General features: G+C 46.7%; 1 protein-coding gene across 1 annotated transcript; it reads right to left on the reverse strand.

Annotated features, from left to right (window-relative positions):
• Positions 1 to 4,355: 4,355 nt before the first annotated feature.
• LOC140007364 (uncharacterized) lies at positions 4,356 to 8,546 on the reverse strand. The gene is made up of 2 exons (XM_072050107.1): positions 8,381 to 8,546; positions 4,356 to 8,215 (listed from the first exon to the last, which is right to left on the reverse strand). Exons 1-2 carry the CDS (start codon positions 8,544 to 8,546, stop codon positions 4,356 to 4,358), a joined length of 4,026 nt encoding a protein of 1,341 aa, XP_071906208.1.
• Between the last annotated feature and the right edge of the window lie 9,262 nt (positions 8,547 to 17,808).

The raw sequence follows: 17,808 nt of genomic DNA on the forward strand, positions 1-17,808 counted from the left end.
ATTTATACTAATATATTTAATTAGTGAATATTTTATATATCTCATTTACAAAGAGCCAATAACTATCATTTACAATGTGATTTATAATATATTTATTATATTCCATTCCGAAAGAGTCGACGAACCAAACATCAACTACAGTAATGATACACATTTCAGGTACTTGAACCAAACAAATGTATTAGAATGAATGATCTCACTCCAAACCCAAGATATCCGATTTTGAATCCGAATTCGATTCTGACCGTGCGAACCAAACGCCACTTTAATCTTCAGTCTTTTTCTGGTCTCCCACTTTTTTCCGAGTTATTTCCTTTTGTGGTTTAACACTCTGACCCAAACTTTTGTTGTGGTCCATGTTCAAGGGTGGCCCACTGTCTTTAGATGCTTTTGAATTTTGACTTTGAGTTTTCATGGGACTAGGCCCACCAATTCTTTCACCTGGTCACTCCTCTGACAGTTCCTGCTGGTGATTCCTTTCTTCCTGTATTTCCCGTATCTTGTGAGGATTGATTATGTATTCACCTTCACAGAGCAGCCTATAAGCAATTGAATTCTAAGGGATTTTACCCTTAGCCTCAAAGGTTGGTTTGGGATCCACCTTTTTCTTTGGTGATTGATGCGACTGCCAAAAACCAGATCCGAGCTGAGCTGTAGCGAGCCGAGCTGGTCAGGCGCAACCGACCTGCGAGAGGAAGCCGAGCTAACGTACCTACAAAGAAAGGTCAAGAGCGGGACTGATGTCCCCGGAATATCTCCGACGGTCAAGTCAGTAAGCTTGTTCACGGAGCAATAGTATAGAATACTTGTGTATGCGTACCTTGTATCGCCCCTAGGCGTGGTATATATAGGGCAGAATAGGTTTGTAGTTTCCTTGTGGGAGTCAGAGTCCCTGTAGGGTTTGGAGTCTTCTTAGGGTTTCGTGCGGCGGCTCCTACAAGTTCTGGAACAATGGCCCATAAGGCCCATCGCAGGGAGCAGCTGATACGGCCGAGCCGGCATCCTCATGCCGAGCTGTCGCCCACGAACGGTGGGGTCTATATGATCGACCTGATGCTCGCAGTATGCCGAGCTGACACGTGTCACGCGCGGATTCGCCCCACTACACTAGCCCCCCTTGAGTCTAGAGTCACTGAGGAGATGCGTGAGTCTGGACCAAAGTTCGAAGCGTCAGGTCGGCCTCGTGTGGGACCCACGATCCCACGACCACATGCCTGATTCAGATAACTGCCACGTCTACCGCCATAACCGTCACCTCAAGAGTCACGTCCTTCATGATGGCAGTCATCAGTTCAAGCGTTTTCCAAGGTAACCGTCCTTTTGCAATAAATTCAAATTTCTTCCTCGGGACTCTTCGCATTCCCGCCCAGGGGGCCTATAAATAGGTCCTACAAAACGTCGCTTTCAAGCCTCCATTCTCATTTTCTCTTCTTCCCAGTCTTCTTCAGCTCGCTCCGCATCCTATGAGGTCGTCCGAGAGTAGGATTTCCTTCTAAGCACCTCAGTTCTTCCCCTTCATCTATCAGTAAGTCCTCTTTTCCTTTTATGTCGTCTTCTTCCACACACTCAGACCTCACCAGCTCAGCACCTAGGCGCAGAATTGCCCGACCTGCACTCATAGAAATACTCTCATCCAGCCCTTCTTCTTCCAGCTCGTCTGAGTCTGAATACCTTCCTCCCCCAGCCCCACCTCTTGCTATGGCCTTGGACCAACCTGGCCCCTCTGCTCAGCCCGAAGCTGGAGCTGCTGTCCCAGGGATTCCCCTGGAGGCAGGTCCAGCTCGCGCTAGGGTAGAACTTGCTAGGGGGCGAGACATCGACTTTGGGGAAGTCGAGGTTATCACCTCCCTCCTCAACCAGGGGGATGTGGACGAACTAGTGGGGAGGTACGACATTCTCCCCCAGTTCGAGGCTAGGGCAGCCCGGCCAGGGGAGTACGCTTGCCGACCTCCCCCTGGGTTCGTGGCTATCTATAGGGATCAGCTCGTGGCTGGTCTCCGCCTTCCCATTCCCCAATTTCTCTATGACATCCTAACCTTCTGGGGTATCCGAATTACCCAGCTATCTCCCAATGCCAACCGATCAATCCTTGGTTTCTTCATCTTGTGCCGAGCTCTTGAAATCCCCTACACCTTGGACCTGTTCAGGTCATTTTTTCAAATGAAGGTGAGCGGCCCAGCTCACGGATGGTTCTACTTCGCTCGTAGGAGCGGGGGGGAGCTCCCTACCCGCGAGCTGTTCTCGCATATGCCTTCCTCTATCAAGGGCTGGAAGGCATACTTCTTTTTTGTGAAAAACACTGGGTTTCCTCCCCTGACCTGGAGGGAGGAAACCCAAGTATCCGATCCCCTTCCCTCGCCTCTGCCCGAGGCCGAGCTAGACAGCCTGGTCAGTTCGGAGGACCGGCTGAAGGTCAAAGAATTTAACAATGCACAGCTCTGGTCGGCGGGGCTGATTCGAGCAGAGGTGAATGACCCTGTCCCCGATCTCCGACCACTTCTTCCAGAGGAGCTGACAGCTCGTAACTTTCCGGCCTCATCCCTTCTCCTTTCCCTATGAGTTTAGTCGCACCATCCAAGCTGACCTACCTTTTTTCTCTGCAGTGAAGAGGTTCTCCCAACTGTTGAATATTGGAGGGTCTGGCGGCACGAGCACGCCCACTCCTGCGCCTTCTACTGCGCCGAGCGGCACAGTGCCTCTCCCCCCACCAGTGTCTACTCCCCCACTTGCAGCTCAATCCTCACTGGGGGAAGGACCAAAGAAGAAAAGGAAGAAATCCACGGCCAAGAAGGCCAGGACCGAGGCGACTTCCCCTCAATCCCAGGAGGAGCCCTCCACTGCTGTTGCCTCTCACTATGGGGTGAACTCCGCCGAGCAGCAGGCCTCGTCACAGTCTCCTCCAGCGATGTGGCGCATGAGGAATGTAATTCCCATGAATCCCCCTGCCGAACTGGGCTCACACCCTCACCCCTTTCACTTCTGCCCGAAGTGGGGGTTATCGGTGAATGATCGAGCTCAGTTCCCTGAAGCTGCCAGGGAGCTCGTCAAGGGCGCGGTACTCCCCCGCGACCATCACTTCATCCAACTTGCCTCCAACGCCGAACTGCTGGAGCACTTTTACCTTAGTACCGCCCAGGTGATTTCTTGCTTAGCATTTTGTTGACATGCCTTTGGCTTTAATGATTTCTTACCCTGTATTTGATTGGCAGCTCAACGTCGCTGGAGCCGAGCTGGCACAGCGGTACGAAAACATGGGAGTCAACCTGTCGCAAGCCGATGCTGCCAAGGACAGGCTAACGAGCCAGCTCGAAGCAGCCGAGGCCGAGCTGGAGTCCTTGAAGAAACAGCTTGCTGATGCCAACTCCGCCTGCGAGCTGGAAAAGAAGAAGGCGGCCGAACTGGCCGCGACTCTGGAGGCCGAGCAGAAAAAATTTACCGAGCTGGTGGAAACGGCAAGGGAAGAGGGGCGCCAGCTAGGCGTCAAGGAGTTTAAGAAGTCTGAAGGCTTCATGAACGACATGGCCCTTCTGAATAGCCCTGTCCTGCAGCTCGGCTACACGAAAGCCTTGGTGGATGTGGAGTCCCTGAATTTGCCGGGCTTTGACCTGAGCAAATGGCCTGATTTCAACCCCCAAGCCACCAACCAAATTGACAGGCTTGTCACGGGCTACTCCCATGGGCGCGACCTGGCTGCCTTGATTGCCGACCCTACTCTCCCCGCCTTCTCCCCAGAGCCAGAGCAAGAACAGCAAGGGGAGAGCTAAGCAGATAGTGCATAGCCTAGACCTGTAGGATTTAGGCTAGAGTAGGGACCGAGCTGGCCAGCTCGCTTTTGTATGGCCCCCCACCTGTACATGCTTTTTGATATTGAATATATGCAGCCTTTTTCTTCCCCAACACTTGTGAAAAATTTTCCTTTATTCCAAAGTTTTGACTACATTTATGATTCCAAAAACCAAGCTAACAAAACAAAAAACAGACCTGTCCGGCTGACCGTTTTCAGCTCGGTCAGGACACTAGATAAAAAGCCTTAAATTTGAGTTGTGCCACGTGCGTGGGACTTCGCCTCCATCCAGACGAGCTAACTTACAATAACCTGCTCGGTCAGCTTCCTTTACCACGTAGGGGCCTTCCCAATTTGGGTCTAACTTGCCTGTGCCCACAGCTCGGCTTACGAAATTTTTGCGCAGCACCAGGTCCCCCGTCTTGAAGGAAAGTTGCCTCACCCTGGCATTGTAGTAACGTGCGACCTGGCTCTTATACTTAGCCATTCTTATGGCTGCTTCTTCCCTTCTATGCTCGAGCAGATCTAAGTCGAGTCGCATTCCTTCCTCATTGCTCTGGGCCACAAAGTGTTACACCCTGGCTGAGGGCATCCCCACCTCTGCAGGGATTACTGCTTCCACGCCGTACGTCAGAGCAAATGGAGTTTCTTGTGTAGCCGTCCGAGGCGTTGTCCGGTAAGCCCATAGTATAGTGGGCAGCTCGTCAAACCAACCCGTCCGAGCAGATTCTATCCTTGTCTTCAAGCCGTGCAGGATGGTCCTGTTTACATTTTCGACCTGCCCATTGGCCTGGGGGTGCCCTACTGAGGTGAAGTGCTGTTGGATGCCGAGCTCAGTGCACCATTCCTGAAGCGAATGATCTGCGAACTGCCTGCCATTATCCGAAACGAGAACCCTGGGTATGCCAAATCGGCAGACTACGTTCCTCCAAAGGAATTTATGTATCGACCTGCTGTTGATCGTACTGAGCGGCTCAACTTCTACCCACTTGGTGAAATAATCAATCGCCACTACCAAGTACTCATAACCACCGGGAGCTCGGGGAAAAGGCCCTAGCAAGTCGATTCCCCACTGGAAGAACGGCCAGGGGCTATGAAGAGGGATCATCTCCTGAGTCGGGGCGTGATGAACTGGGGCTTGCAACTGGCATGATTTACACCTGGCCACCAGCTCGGCAGAGTCTCTAAAGATGGTCGGCCAATAATATCCAGCCAGAATTCCCTTTTTAGCCAATACTCGGGGGCCGACATGGTTGCCGCAAATGCCTTCGAGTAGCTCGCGGAGGACATAGTTCCCTTTCTCCGGCGTTACACACTTCAACCAGGGTTGTAAGTAAGATTTCCTGTAAAGGACTCCGTGTGTGAGCGCGTATTTCTGTGACTTTAGGAGGATCCTGCGAGCCTCTGTTCTGTTCAGCGGGAGCTCACCCTGAGCCAGATATCGAACAATAGGGTCCATCCAAGAGCTCACCACCTGAATAATCACAGCCCTGACCTGGTCATACGCCCGACTTCTGACGATCTCCACCACTATCTCACGACCCAAGATGCCAGCCGAGGTGGAGGCCAGTTTGGACAGGGCATCAGCTCTCTTGTTCTGACTTCGCGGGATCTGCTCCAGCGCGAACTGCTCGAACAGGCCCTTCAGCTCATGCGTCTTGGCTACGTATCTTTTCAGCGTCCCCTCTTTGACCTCGTAACTTCCCCATACCTGGTTCACTATCAGCTGCGAGTCGCTAAAGACTTTTAACGACCTGGCCCCTAGCTTCCGAGCTATCTCCATTTCTGCAATTAGAGTCTCGTACTCAGATTTATTATTAGAGACTCTGAAATCAAACCTTAGTGCGTAGGGCAGCTCCTCCCCCGTGGGGCTGATCAGAAGAAGCCCTGCTCCACATCCTTCTTTGCTTGACGCGCCGTCCACATACAGCGTCCACGTGGGATCCGTTCGCTCCTCTACTTCCCGAGCCTCCCCGTTCTGGGCTCCTGCTCCGGCCAGCTCGGCCACGGCAGGCTTTTCAGGATGTGCGACCTCAGCTGTGTCTTCGACCGGTTGGGCCTCAGCTGCGTCCGTGGCCTGCTCGGCCTCCGCAGCCTCTCGGACCTGCTCAGCCTCTCCAGCCTCTCTGGTCGATCCGCCCTCTGCTACCTGACTGGCCTGGGCGACCTCAGCAGTGTCTCCGGTCCGTAGGACCTCGGCTGCCTCTCGGATCTGTATGGCCTTGATAGTCTCCGAGATCTGTGTGGCTCTGGCTGCTCGTTCGGCATGTGCGTCCTTAACCTCTTCATCTGATCTGGCTGGTTCTGCCTCTACTCCAGTCGATCCAAAAGAGACGCCCTCCGCTATGAAGTCGGCCAAGGCTTGGGCTTTAATGGCCGTCCTTGGCTGGTATCCGAGGTCGTACTCTGACAACTCGACAGCCCATTTCACCATTCGTCCTGAGACGTCGGGCTTGGAAAGGATCTGCTTCAGAGGCTGATTGGTCACCACCATTATGGGGTGAGTTTGGAAGTACGACCTGAGCTTCCGAGTTGCATGCACCAATGCCAATACGTACCGCTCTATCGCCGAGTACCCGGCCTCGGCTCCCTGCAGGGCGCGGCTGACATAATACACGGGTTTCTGCACTTTGTTTTCCTCCCGCACCAGCACTGCGCTAATGGCCTCCTCTCCCGCAGCTAAGTAGATGAACAGGGTCTCCCCCAACTCGGGAGAGGTCAGGGCTGGCAATCGAGCGAGGTGCTCCTTCAGATCGTCAAACACCTTCTGGCACTCTGGGCTCCATTCAAACTGCCGACCTCCTTTCAGGGCCCTGAAGAAAGGCGACCCCCGAACTGCCGATTTGGACAAGAACCTGTTCAAGGCTGCCATCCTCCCTGTCAGGCGTTGCACTTCCTTAATATTCCGGAGTGGAGCCATGTCCGTGATGGCCTTAATTTTGTCCGGGTTAACTCTCAACCCCTCCTTAGAAATCATGTAGTCTAGAAATTTTCCCGACCTAACCCCAAAAGTACACTTTTTTGGGTTTAGCCGCATTCGTGAGCTCCGAAGAACCTCGAAAATTTCTCTCAGGTCGGAGATAAACTGCTCCTGAGTTCGGCTTTTTACTAGCATATCATCCACATAGACCTCCAAATTTCGGCCGATCTGATTTTTGAACAACTTGTTTACCAACCTCTGATAGGTCGCACCCGCATTCTTTAGCCCGAAGGGCATGGTGACATAACAATATGTGCCGTCCTCGGTGATGAACGAGGTCTTCTCCTGATCTTTCTCGTCCAAGACTATCTGGTGGTACCCCTTGAAGGCGTCCAAGAAACAGAAGATCTCATAACCAGCTGTTGAATCCACGAGCTGGTCAATCCGTGGAAGTGGGTAGCAATCCTTCGGGCAAGCCTTGTTCAAATCAGTGAAATCCACACACATTCTCCAAACCTTCTCCTCCTTCTTGACCAGCACCGGATTGGCCAGCCAGGTCGGGTAGTAGACTTCCTTAACGATCTTAACCTCCAACAATTTACCCACCTCGCTTTTAACAACCTCCTTCCTTTCAGGAGCAAAGTTCCTCTTCTTCTGCTTCACAGGTCGGGCATTCGGGTCCACATGCAGCCTATGGACAGCCAGCTCGGTGGGGATTCCTGGCATGTCATCCGCACTCCAAGCAAAGATCTCCGCATACTCCTCCAAGAGAGATTCTAAGGAACTTCTGGTCAACTCACCTAGGCCGGTGCCGACCTTCACTGTGAGCTCTGATCGGTCGGGCCGGACGGGCACCTCGGCCAACCCCTCGTCTGTCTCCAATCTTTCTCCTTTCTCCAGGGGCTCCCAGGGCTCTAAACAAACTGTCTGAGCTACCAATTTCTCTTTGCCCTTGAGAGTAGCGATATAACACGCTCTCGCCACCTCCGGATCTCCCAACACCTCCGCCACCCCAGCCGGAGTAGGAAACTTCATACTGAGGTGGAAGGTGGAACAAATAGCTCGGAGGGCGTTCAGTGTAGGCCGCCCCAGGATCATATTGTACGACGACGGCTCCTTAACCACAGCGAAGTTTACCGGGACCGTTCGGCACTTCGGGGACACCCCCACCGTAACCATAAGAGTGATCATCCCTTCCGGCCTCACAGGAGGACCTGCGAAGCTAATTAACGGAGTTCGAACTGGTACGAGCTGTCTATCCTCCAGTTGGAGCTCCTTGAAGGTCTTGTAATATAGCACGTCTATGGCACTTCCGTTGTCTATGTATACCTTCTTCACCTTGTAATTACAGGTGATAACTTCTATCACAATGGCCTCATGGTTATTGGAGGCCAGAGGGACTGCATCTTCAGGTCCATAGATAATTTCCTCATACATCTTCAGGCGTTTGCTCGAGCTCTCCCCCATAGGAGGAGGACGATTGTGCCGCCGAGCTGTGTGACTATCCCCTCCTGCAGGTCCTCCAGCAATAGTATTAATCACCCCAACCAAATTTTGAGCTTCCTGCTCGGGAGTTCGGCCGCGGGGCCCCTGAGGTCGATCCCGGGTGTATCCCTGATGCTCCGACCTGGGCCTCCCCCGCTACTGGTCAGGTCGTCCATCTCTTATGAACTGACCGAGGTGCCCCCGTTTTATTAGCTTCTCGATGTCTTTTTTCAGGTGACGGCAGTCCTCCGTGTCATGTCCTACATCTCGGTGATATGCACAGTACAGGCCCTGGTCTCGCCTGCTCTTGTCCCCGCCCAGGGGTCGAGGAGGTCGGGACATCCCCTCCTGCTCCATCACCGCGAGGACCCGAGCTCGGGACGCAGTGAGGGTAGTCCAGGGCTTGTCTCCGCCCATGGGGCGGCTCCTGGGGGGACGGTCATAGGCGCTCTTCCTTCCCAGGCCAGGCCGTGCCTCCACCTAGTCGGCGCCCCTTCTGCGCTTGTCATCTCTGAGTCTTTCCTGCGCACTTTTCAGGCGGTTAGCCTCCTCTGCGTTGGCCTTCTCGTGCGCGCGATCCAGCATCTCCCGGACTGACTTGGGTGGTCTCTCCACCAGTTCGGTGTAAAGTTTCTGTTTGCGCAGCCCGTTGATAAATGCAGCCATGACCACATTGTCATCACGATCTCGAACCTGCAGGGACTCGTTGTTGAAGCGCACCATGTATTCGCGCAGGGACTCCTCTGGCTTCTGTTGGATGGTCATAAGATTAGCAGTGCTTTTGGAGAAGGCGCGCGACGAGACGAACTGGGCTGCGAACAGCCGCGCGAGCTGGGCAAAGGACCGGATGGACCTGGGGGGAAGCCCCTGGAACCACTAACGTGCCTTGCCCTCCAGAAACATTGGAAAGGTCTTACACCTGACCGCATCTGCGGCCGTTTGGAGACGCATTTGGGTCAAGAAGGCAAACAAATGATCCTCCGGATCCGTGGTCGCATCGTAGGACTTTATACTAGGTATCTTGAACTTCGCAGGCAACGGATAATCCTCAATATCAGGTACGAAAGGGGAAGCGATGTACCTATCCGCTTCTGAATCCAAGAGCAGGTCCAGCTCGTCCTGTACCTGGAGCCGCTCCTTCCGAGGTGAGAGCTCATCCTTAGAACACCTCCGGACAGGCTCCGGGTGCTCAGTTCCGGAGTGCTTGCGAGAGGGCTCCCCGATGTCAATGTGCTCGGGCGTGGGCTCCCGACGTACTCGCTTGAGTTGGGGGTTAGGGCTCCCCGTCCTGGACTCGGTTGGACCCTCCCCCGAATTCTTTAGCCCCTGGCCCAGATGTCCTCCCGTCTGCCCCCTGAGGTAATTCACAATGGCCTCAAAGGTAGGCAGGTTCCCTGCTACCGCCTGAACCAACTGCTCAGGAGGAATCCGTGAGAGTCCCGCACCCTCGCCTCCAGGGGTGGGACTCCGGGCAGACTGTTGGGGGCCACTTCCTCCATCCCCCTTGGATCCATCGGCATTCCTCTGGGACCTCGTTCTTGGCATGATTCGCAAGAGAAGTTACGTGTTTCCCACAGACGGCGCCAATTGATGCGACTGCCAAAAACCAGATCCGAGCTGAGCTGTAGCGAGCCGAGCTGGTCAGGCGCAACCGACCTGCGAGAGGAAGCCGAGCAACCGACGGTCAAGTCAGTAAGCTTGTTCACGGAGCAATAGTATAGAATACGTGTGTATGCGTACCTTGTATCGCCCCTAGGCGTGGTATATATAGGGCAGAATAGGTTTGTAGTTTCCTTGTGGGAGTCAGAGTCCCTGTAGGGTTTGGAGTCTTCTTAGGGTTTCGTGCGGCGGCTCCTACAAGTTCGGGAACAATGGCCCATAAGGCCCATCGCAGGGAGCAGCTGATACGGCCGAGCCGGCATCCTCATGCCGAGCTGTCGCCCACGAACGGTGGGGTCTATATGATCGACCTGATGCTCGCAGTATGCCGAGCTGACACGTGTCACGCGCGGATTCGCCCCACTACAGTAATGATTTCATGACTTGAGTTCTCATCCAAGATGCAAATTGTTGCTTTCCTGTATCAGCATGGTTTTCCTTTCTGATCTTGCATGATTTGTCACTATGTCCAATGATCCCGCGAGAGTAACAAAAGTCCGGGCATTTTCATACCTGAACTCAACCCATCTTGACACACCATTCATTTTTTATGTTGTCCCTCTTAATAGTGGAGCTCTGATATCTACCTCAGCCTTGATTCTGAGATGCCTCCCATCTTTGCTTCCTCCCACTAGGATAATCATGTCTTCTACCTTGTTAAAGACCCTTCCAATTTCTTTGGTTAACCAATGAATCGACATATTCCAAATTTGCACCCACAAATGTGAAACATTGAAAGCCTCAGGGTTGTAATCAATATCTTCTTCCCACTGCTTTCTATTGAGTAGCTGATTGGCGATTACATATGGTCTTCTCGCTAGGATTCTGTCTATATCTTTCTGGCCTGAGAAGGTGAATTGATATAGATTAACCCCTACCTCCGTTGCAACCATTTTCCTGGGAAAGCCCCACATGTTATTCACAAAGTTTTTGATCCCTGTAAAGTTGGTTGTTCTTTCTCCCATAACTTTCCCAATTAGGCATTTTATGCACTCTGCCCTTCCATCCTCTACATCTTTACTATCCAGTTCTACTTCCTCCACATTCCTTGTTTGATAGCTCAAATTTTTCCAGCACAAAAGCAAGTTCTTCCGCCATGGCCGAGATCACTTGAAAGGCATTCCAGAACAACACACAGATGACTCCAGTATCCTATTTCTGAAAAAGAAATTAAGAGTTAGAAAACAACATCTAAGAAGCAGATGGACTCTAGAAAAACCGATTAAGAAACATCACTTTTTTATTATTTATTTTTTAAAAACTATGAAAGATTAAAGAATCAAGCTCCGAACATTCTACTTTAAAAAGTTGAGAAACAAATAGGATGAGAAAGACAGTGAATAGAGGGGATAAAGATTAGGATTATGGCTCTAACTAGTGTCCAGCTCTCCTACTAGAAGAGGAGCAAGGACTTTCAAAGAAAGAGAAAGGACTCTAAAATTTTACAGACAAAAGCTCTCAAGAAGAGAGACTAATCAAATACTCACACTGACTGCAATTGCATCACACAATTGAATGCAAATATGATAATACAAAATCAAAAAAGCAACAAAATTATTCAGTAAAAAATAAGCATGTTCAACAAATGACCTGTCACAGGCTTGGTACTTGTTTTCAAAAGATATCCTTTTGTAGAAAAGGGAAACCAACTTCCTGAAAACCAGACCATGAAACTTACAGAAGAAAAAAAGAAAGACAAATGCAACCATCACTAACATTAGCTTGTGGTTTAGAGATCAATTGCCTTGTCCATCACAGGAACGAAAGGGACTTTGAATAATTGAAACCTAAGAAGCTTCAGGAAATGCTAAATGAATGACTATCGAGACATAACATGTAGATCCCATTGAATGCTTTAGAAAGTCAAGCATAGACAGTTTCTTAGCAGTCACCAAGGATACTGTAGTGTTCCAGTTATAAACAGGACACTAGTGGCACATAGGGTTCTTTCCAATTTTATTTTCCAAGTTATATTCTCCTCTAGCTGTGCCTTTAATCCCATCCATACTACCTTCCCATATTTCACAATTTTCCAAGACTTGCTCAAATATACTAAACACTCAGCACGAAAAGTCACATTCAAAATATTTACCTTCCTTCTGAAACTATTTGCCCAAATTTACTCCAAATTAGTTACCTAGATTAACACAATTAATTCATTGATTATAAATAAAAAAAAAAGAGTTAATCACATTTTATCCCCTTAAAGAATACCACATTTTTCAGTTTACCCCCTAACCTTTAATTTTGCTCACTTAACCCCCTTTAGAACAAAATTGCCCTTGTATTATTTTGACTTTTCATTTACCTTGTTTTTCTTTCTTTTATTTCTTTTTCTCTTTCTTCTTTATTTAATTTTTCCTCTTTCCCACAAAAATCTTCACCTTAGTGATTGAAATTAAAAAAGAGGAATTGCAAATATCTATCTTCTCCTTAAATGATTAAAAAAATATTTAAATCACTTTCTTAAAATATAATTTTTTAGCCTTTCAATTCTTTTAATTTTAGGTTTTTCTCTTTCCTTTCTAGTTTCTCATTTTATTCTCAAGAAAATATCATAAGATAAAATTGTTTTCCTTTCTTTTCTTTCTTTTTTTCTTTCTTCTCTCTTTCATCTTTCCCAATAGAAATTCCATTTCAACGAAAATTTTTATTTTGAGTTTGATATTTTTGGGTGAAGGTTTAAAAGGCATCAAAAACTAATTTTGATTTTTTGTATGATGTCACGTGTCATAAATTTCAATTGATGATTATTAATCAGGTCACAATTTCATCTTAAGATATTTTTTGGGAATAAAATGAGAAACTAGAAAGGAAAGAGGAAAATCCAAAATTAAAAAAATTGAAAGGTTAAAAAAATTGTATTTTAGGAAAGTGATTTGAATATTTTTTTTAATCATTTAAGGAGAAAATAGATCTTTACAATTCCTCTTTTTTAATTTCAATCATTAAGGTGAAGATTTTTGTGGGAAAGAGGAAGAATTAAATAAAGAAAAAAGAGAAAAAGAAATAAAAAAAAGGAAAACAAGGTAAATGAAAAGTCAAAATAATGCAAGGGTAATTTTGTCCTAAAGGGGGTTAAATGAGCAAAATTAAAGGTTAGGGGGTAAACTGAGAAATGAGGTATTCTTTAAGGGAATAAAATGTGATTAACCCTAAAAAAAATGTTACCACAACTAAAAATATTAAAGGACAGGAATAGAGCATGAACCTCTATATCTATGAAGCGTTCTACCTTCTCAATAAGAAAACAGTAAGAATTGTGAATGCTTTCCTCTGTTTGGCTAGTTCCAGCAGACCATTGACTGACACTCCTTATAACCTAAACTTGGAAGCATCAACGAATGGTAGTTATTCAAATAACCAACATAAAAAAGAAAAAAACTTTTAAAAGAGTATAATCCTCAGATATATTGACAGGGCGTCAACCTGTGCAATAATAATAATAATAATATAGAACCTAGCTACCACTAAGAGCAGTCAATAATTAATCCTAGGTACTGGAGCAGAGACTCTAGGTGTGCAATGGGTTACTTGATTTACCCTGTTCCCGAAGAGTTTGCTTAATCCGATATACCAGAATTAATTAATTGACAAAAATTACTAAATAGTAGACAGTGGCAAGTAGGGTCGTCTCCTCAGGGACTGGAGATATCTGTCTCTTTTTAAAGTCCAATTGACAAGGGGGGATTTCACCGGAATGAAACTAAAAATAATTAGACAATTTAATTAAAAATGAATAAATCACTAGCACAAATATAGCAGGAATTTAATCAGAAATAAATAAATTCTAACCAAGGATGCAACTACTCAGGCACAGTCCATTTATCCGATCATTGATGCAGGAGAGGTTCACTTAATTTATTAATAGATTAGTTATAGCCATCGATGAACTCTGATGACCAATTTTTCCTTAATTAATAGATGACCAAGGTACAACCATTAATCACCTCTAACCAGAAAAGTACTCCTAAGTACGACAGTAGGAATTAATTTCCCAATTACATTAATAACTAGAAAAACCTAGTCCTAACCAATAACACGCTACGAGGGTTATTTAAATTAGATTGCACGTTCCCCTAATGTGTAAACACACCAGTTGCCACTAATATTAATCAATCAAACAATTACGGATTTAATTGACTAAACTGGCACGAGATTAATATATCACATTGAACATCGGGCCCTTGACATCCAATTAATAAAATAATCCCATGAAAATTAAATCAGACAACATGCAAATATTAATAGATAAAGGAACACGTGAAAACTAATTAGATCTCACAGATTTTCGGGACTGCGCCGTCGAGTTGACCCTTGACTAGATGGAAGAGTTAACCACGCCGCATAATTAAATCACCACACGAATTAATAGATTGCAAAGGCATTGCGTTTTCTATTAAGAAGCAAGGAATAAAAGGTGATTTTCCCGTTGGGGAATATTGTCGAACACCTGGCGTGTGTCAGAGGCCAGTCAGGAGGAAAAAAGAACTAAAACTAAACTAAAAGACTAAAACTAGAGATGTCTCTGCTACTCTACGTTATCCCTCTTTAAGCAACAAAAGAAAGATGACTAAAGGCTATCTAGGTGGTCCCCACACATGTGGACAAAGCCTTCAAAGTACTTCTTGCTCCAAGTCTCTTTCCGTAGCTTTCTTTTAAGAGCCCAAATGACTAGATGCCTTCCACTAGCTTGTGGTCCCCCACCAATTCAAGGGCCCAAGAATTGAAACCCTTAGAAGTCTCCCTATTTTCCATAAAGTTCTTCCTTTTTGGTGGTTTTCTGCTTCATTCCTGAAATTAAGTCCAAATACCAAATATGAGTAAATATCAGCAATTAGCACACTATTTATCAGGGATAAAAGGGAAAATTAATAATAAAATTACTAACAAATTATACCCTATCAATTCCCCCCACACCTGAATCATGCTTGCCCTCAAGCATGGGGAAAATTCAACTCAACAATGGCTAACTTTCACATTATCCTAGCCAGCTGTGCTTATACCCAAAATCAAGATCTAGTGACTAAGTGTCAAGACATGCCTCTCCCGGTTAGCTCCTAAGTTCATAGACCCGTCCAATTCATGACTAATTCGCTTAGGAAATCCAAATACTAACTAGCAACAGTCAATAACTAAGTCAACTGGCAACCAAAATCTCAACAATACGAACCAAGGATCGGCAGGCTAACATGATCATAAACTCACATATTCTCCACATCTTTTTTTTTTTCTTCTTTCTGTTTGGTTTCCCTTTTTTTTTTCTTTTCTCTCTTTTTTTTTGTTTTTTTTTTTGGATTGCTTAGTCCCTAGCTATTTAAGTCTTTTGACGTGAACTCTGACATTTTTAGATGAAAGAGCCCAATTACTCAACTTTTCACAGCTCCAGGACCACTTACTCATAGATATCGCCACTTGTTGACGCGAGAGCCGACACTTGTGGTGAAAGCTCCCGGTTACTTGGTGGCGACACTAGCGGAGTATAGTCATACGTTATTCACCATAAAACACCAAGATACCAAATAATTACAGATCATAGCCTGCGTCATGTCCTAAATATGGAGAACTAAGGCAAACAGGAGACCAAACTACACAACAGTGCCAGCAAAATATTTATATCGCCTAAACAAGTTAGCCATAAATTGCACCACGTCGTTAAACTTAAAGTATTCACCAAGAAAGCATGCTTTTACTTGCCACTGTAACTCAACTCATAGTACAAACCACAACTAACAAGAAAAAGTGAGCTGCCAAAAATATCCACCAAGATAGAAGCAAGGGAAAGACACTCAAAAGGGGTAAAGGAGCAATACCTAAACAGAAAACAAGAGAAAAAATAATAAAGAAACGAGAACTAGCACCCAAACTGACCCCCCCACACCTAAAATGACGCATTTCCCTCAATGCGAAAAGATAATAGCAGAAAAAGGGAAGGGGCAACTGTACTTCCCTGAAGTCGTCAAGACAAGGGAGGGTTAGGCGGAAACGGCGGAGGGAATTCGGCTTGCTGCATAAATGCCGCTATATTCTGTGCCATGCCGGCGATATTGGTGTCAACATTGACCATCCGAGCCTCCAAAGCCTGCGTTTCTGAAGCCTTTATTGGGACACAGAAAACGCGATTGAAAACGCGCCTTCAATCCGCGTTTTCTGAGTCGCGTTTCCTTCACAAATCTCGCAGGAATTAAAACGCGCCTTTAACTCGCGTTTTCTGAGTCGCGTTTCCTGCACAAAACTTGCAGAAATGGAAACGCGATTGAAAACGCGCCTCCAACTCGCGTTTTCTAAGTCGCGTTTCCTGCTCAAAACTTGCAGAAATGAAAACGCGACTGTGCAGGTAAACGCGACTTCGAATTGCGTTTTTGGATATTGACCCCTTCCTGCACTTCATCACGCGGGCGCGTCAAGAGGAAATGCCACCTACATATCAGCAAAAACGAAAACTGAAACCCAAAATCAGTCGAATTCAAGGGAAATGTATTTAAACTGTCACACGAAATCAAACAAACAATTAAAAGAAACAATTGGATTGCCTCCCAATGAGCGCTTTTCTTTAACGTCTTTGGCTAGACGTCGTCCAAAACTTTGCTTAAACTAAGCAAATCGAGTCTTCCAAGTGCACCATCTCCACCCGTTCAATTGGAACCCCTTCATAATACGGCTTGAGACGATGACCATTCACTACAAATTTCTTCTCAGTTTTCAAACTTTGGATCTCTACTGCACCATAATGAAAGACATTAGTCACAACAAAAGGACCAATCCACCGAGAACGTAACTTACCTGGAAATAACTTCAATTTGGAATGGTACAGTAGAACTTTTTGCCCACACTCGAATGTCTTCCTTGAGATCTGTTGGTCATGAAAAATCTTATTTTTCTCCTTATAAATTACCGCATTCTCGTAGGCTTCATTGCGAATCTCCTCCAACTCCTGTAACTGTAACTTCCTTTGAATTCCGCTCTCTTCAATATCCATATTGCATTGTTTTACCGCCCAAAATGCTCTATGCTCGAACTCCACTGGAAGATGGCAAGACTTACCAAATACCAACCTATAGGGAGACATCCCTATAGGCGTCTTGTAGGCAGTCCTGTATGCCCACAAAGCATCTTCCAACCTAGAACTCCAGTCCTTCCTATCAGGGCGGACCATCTTTTCCAAAATAGACTTTATTTCCCTATTCGAGACTTCAGCCTGGCCATTGGTCTGTGGATGGTAAGAAGTGGAAACCTTATGAAGTACACCATATCTCCTAAACAGAGCAGCAATTGTCTTGTTGCAAAAATGCGTCCCCCTATCACTCACAACTGCCCGTGGCATTCCAAATCGCACAAAAATGTTAGACTTTATGAAATCTGCAACCACCTTAGAATCATTAGTGCGGGTGGCTTTTGCTTCCACCCACTTCGAGACATAATCCACTGCTAGTAAAATGTATAAAAATCCACAAGAGTTTGGAAAGGGACCCATGAAATCTATACCCCAAGTATCAAAAATTTCAATGAAAAGCATAGGCACCTGTGGCAGTTGATCCCTTCGGGATAAATTGCCTACCCTCTGACATTTATCACATGTCTTACAAAACAAGTAAGCATCCTTAAATAAGGTAGGCCAATAAAATCCACTTTCCAACACTTTTCTAGCAGTCCGTTTAGGACCAAAATGACCCCCACATGCAAAAGAGTGACAGAAAGTCAATATAGATTGGAATTCACTTTCACTTACACATCGCCTCATTATTTGGTCAGTACCTTGTTTCCACAGATAGGGATCATCCCAGACATAGTACTTTGCATCGCTTTTTAGTTTGTCCCTTTTTGCCTTGGGCCAACCTGCGGGCAATTTGTCAGTAACCAAATAATTCACAATATCTGCAAACCAAGGAGGGGATGAATTAATAGAAAGTAAATGCTCTTCAGGAAAAGACTCCCTTAATGGTAATTCTTCCTCCGCTAC

The sequence above is a fragment of the Coffea arabica genome, chromosome 5c (assembly GCF_036785885.1).
Source record: "Coffea arabica cultivar ET-39 chromosome 5c, Coffea Arabica ET-39 HiFi, whole genome shotgun sequence".
NCBI lineage: Eukaryota > Viridiplantae > Streptophyta > Magnoliopsida > Gentianales > Rubiaceae > Coffea > Coffea arabica.

Excerpts from the sequence above, each read along its gene's own strand:
- LOC140007364 (XM_072050107.1), bottom strand. The coding sequence starts at position 8,546 with ATGGAGCAGGAGGGGATGTCCCGACCTCCTCGACCCCTGGGCGGGGAC. Across the intron at positions 8,216-8,380 it reads AATAAAACGGGGGCACCTCG|GAGGGGATAGTCACACAGCT; the intron begins GTCAGTTCATAA and ends GAGGACCTGCAG.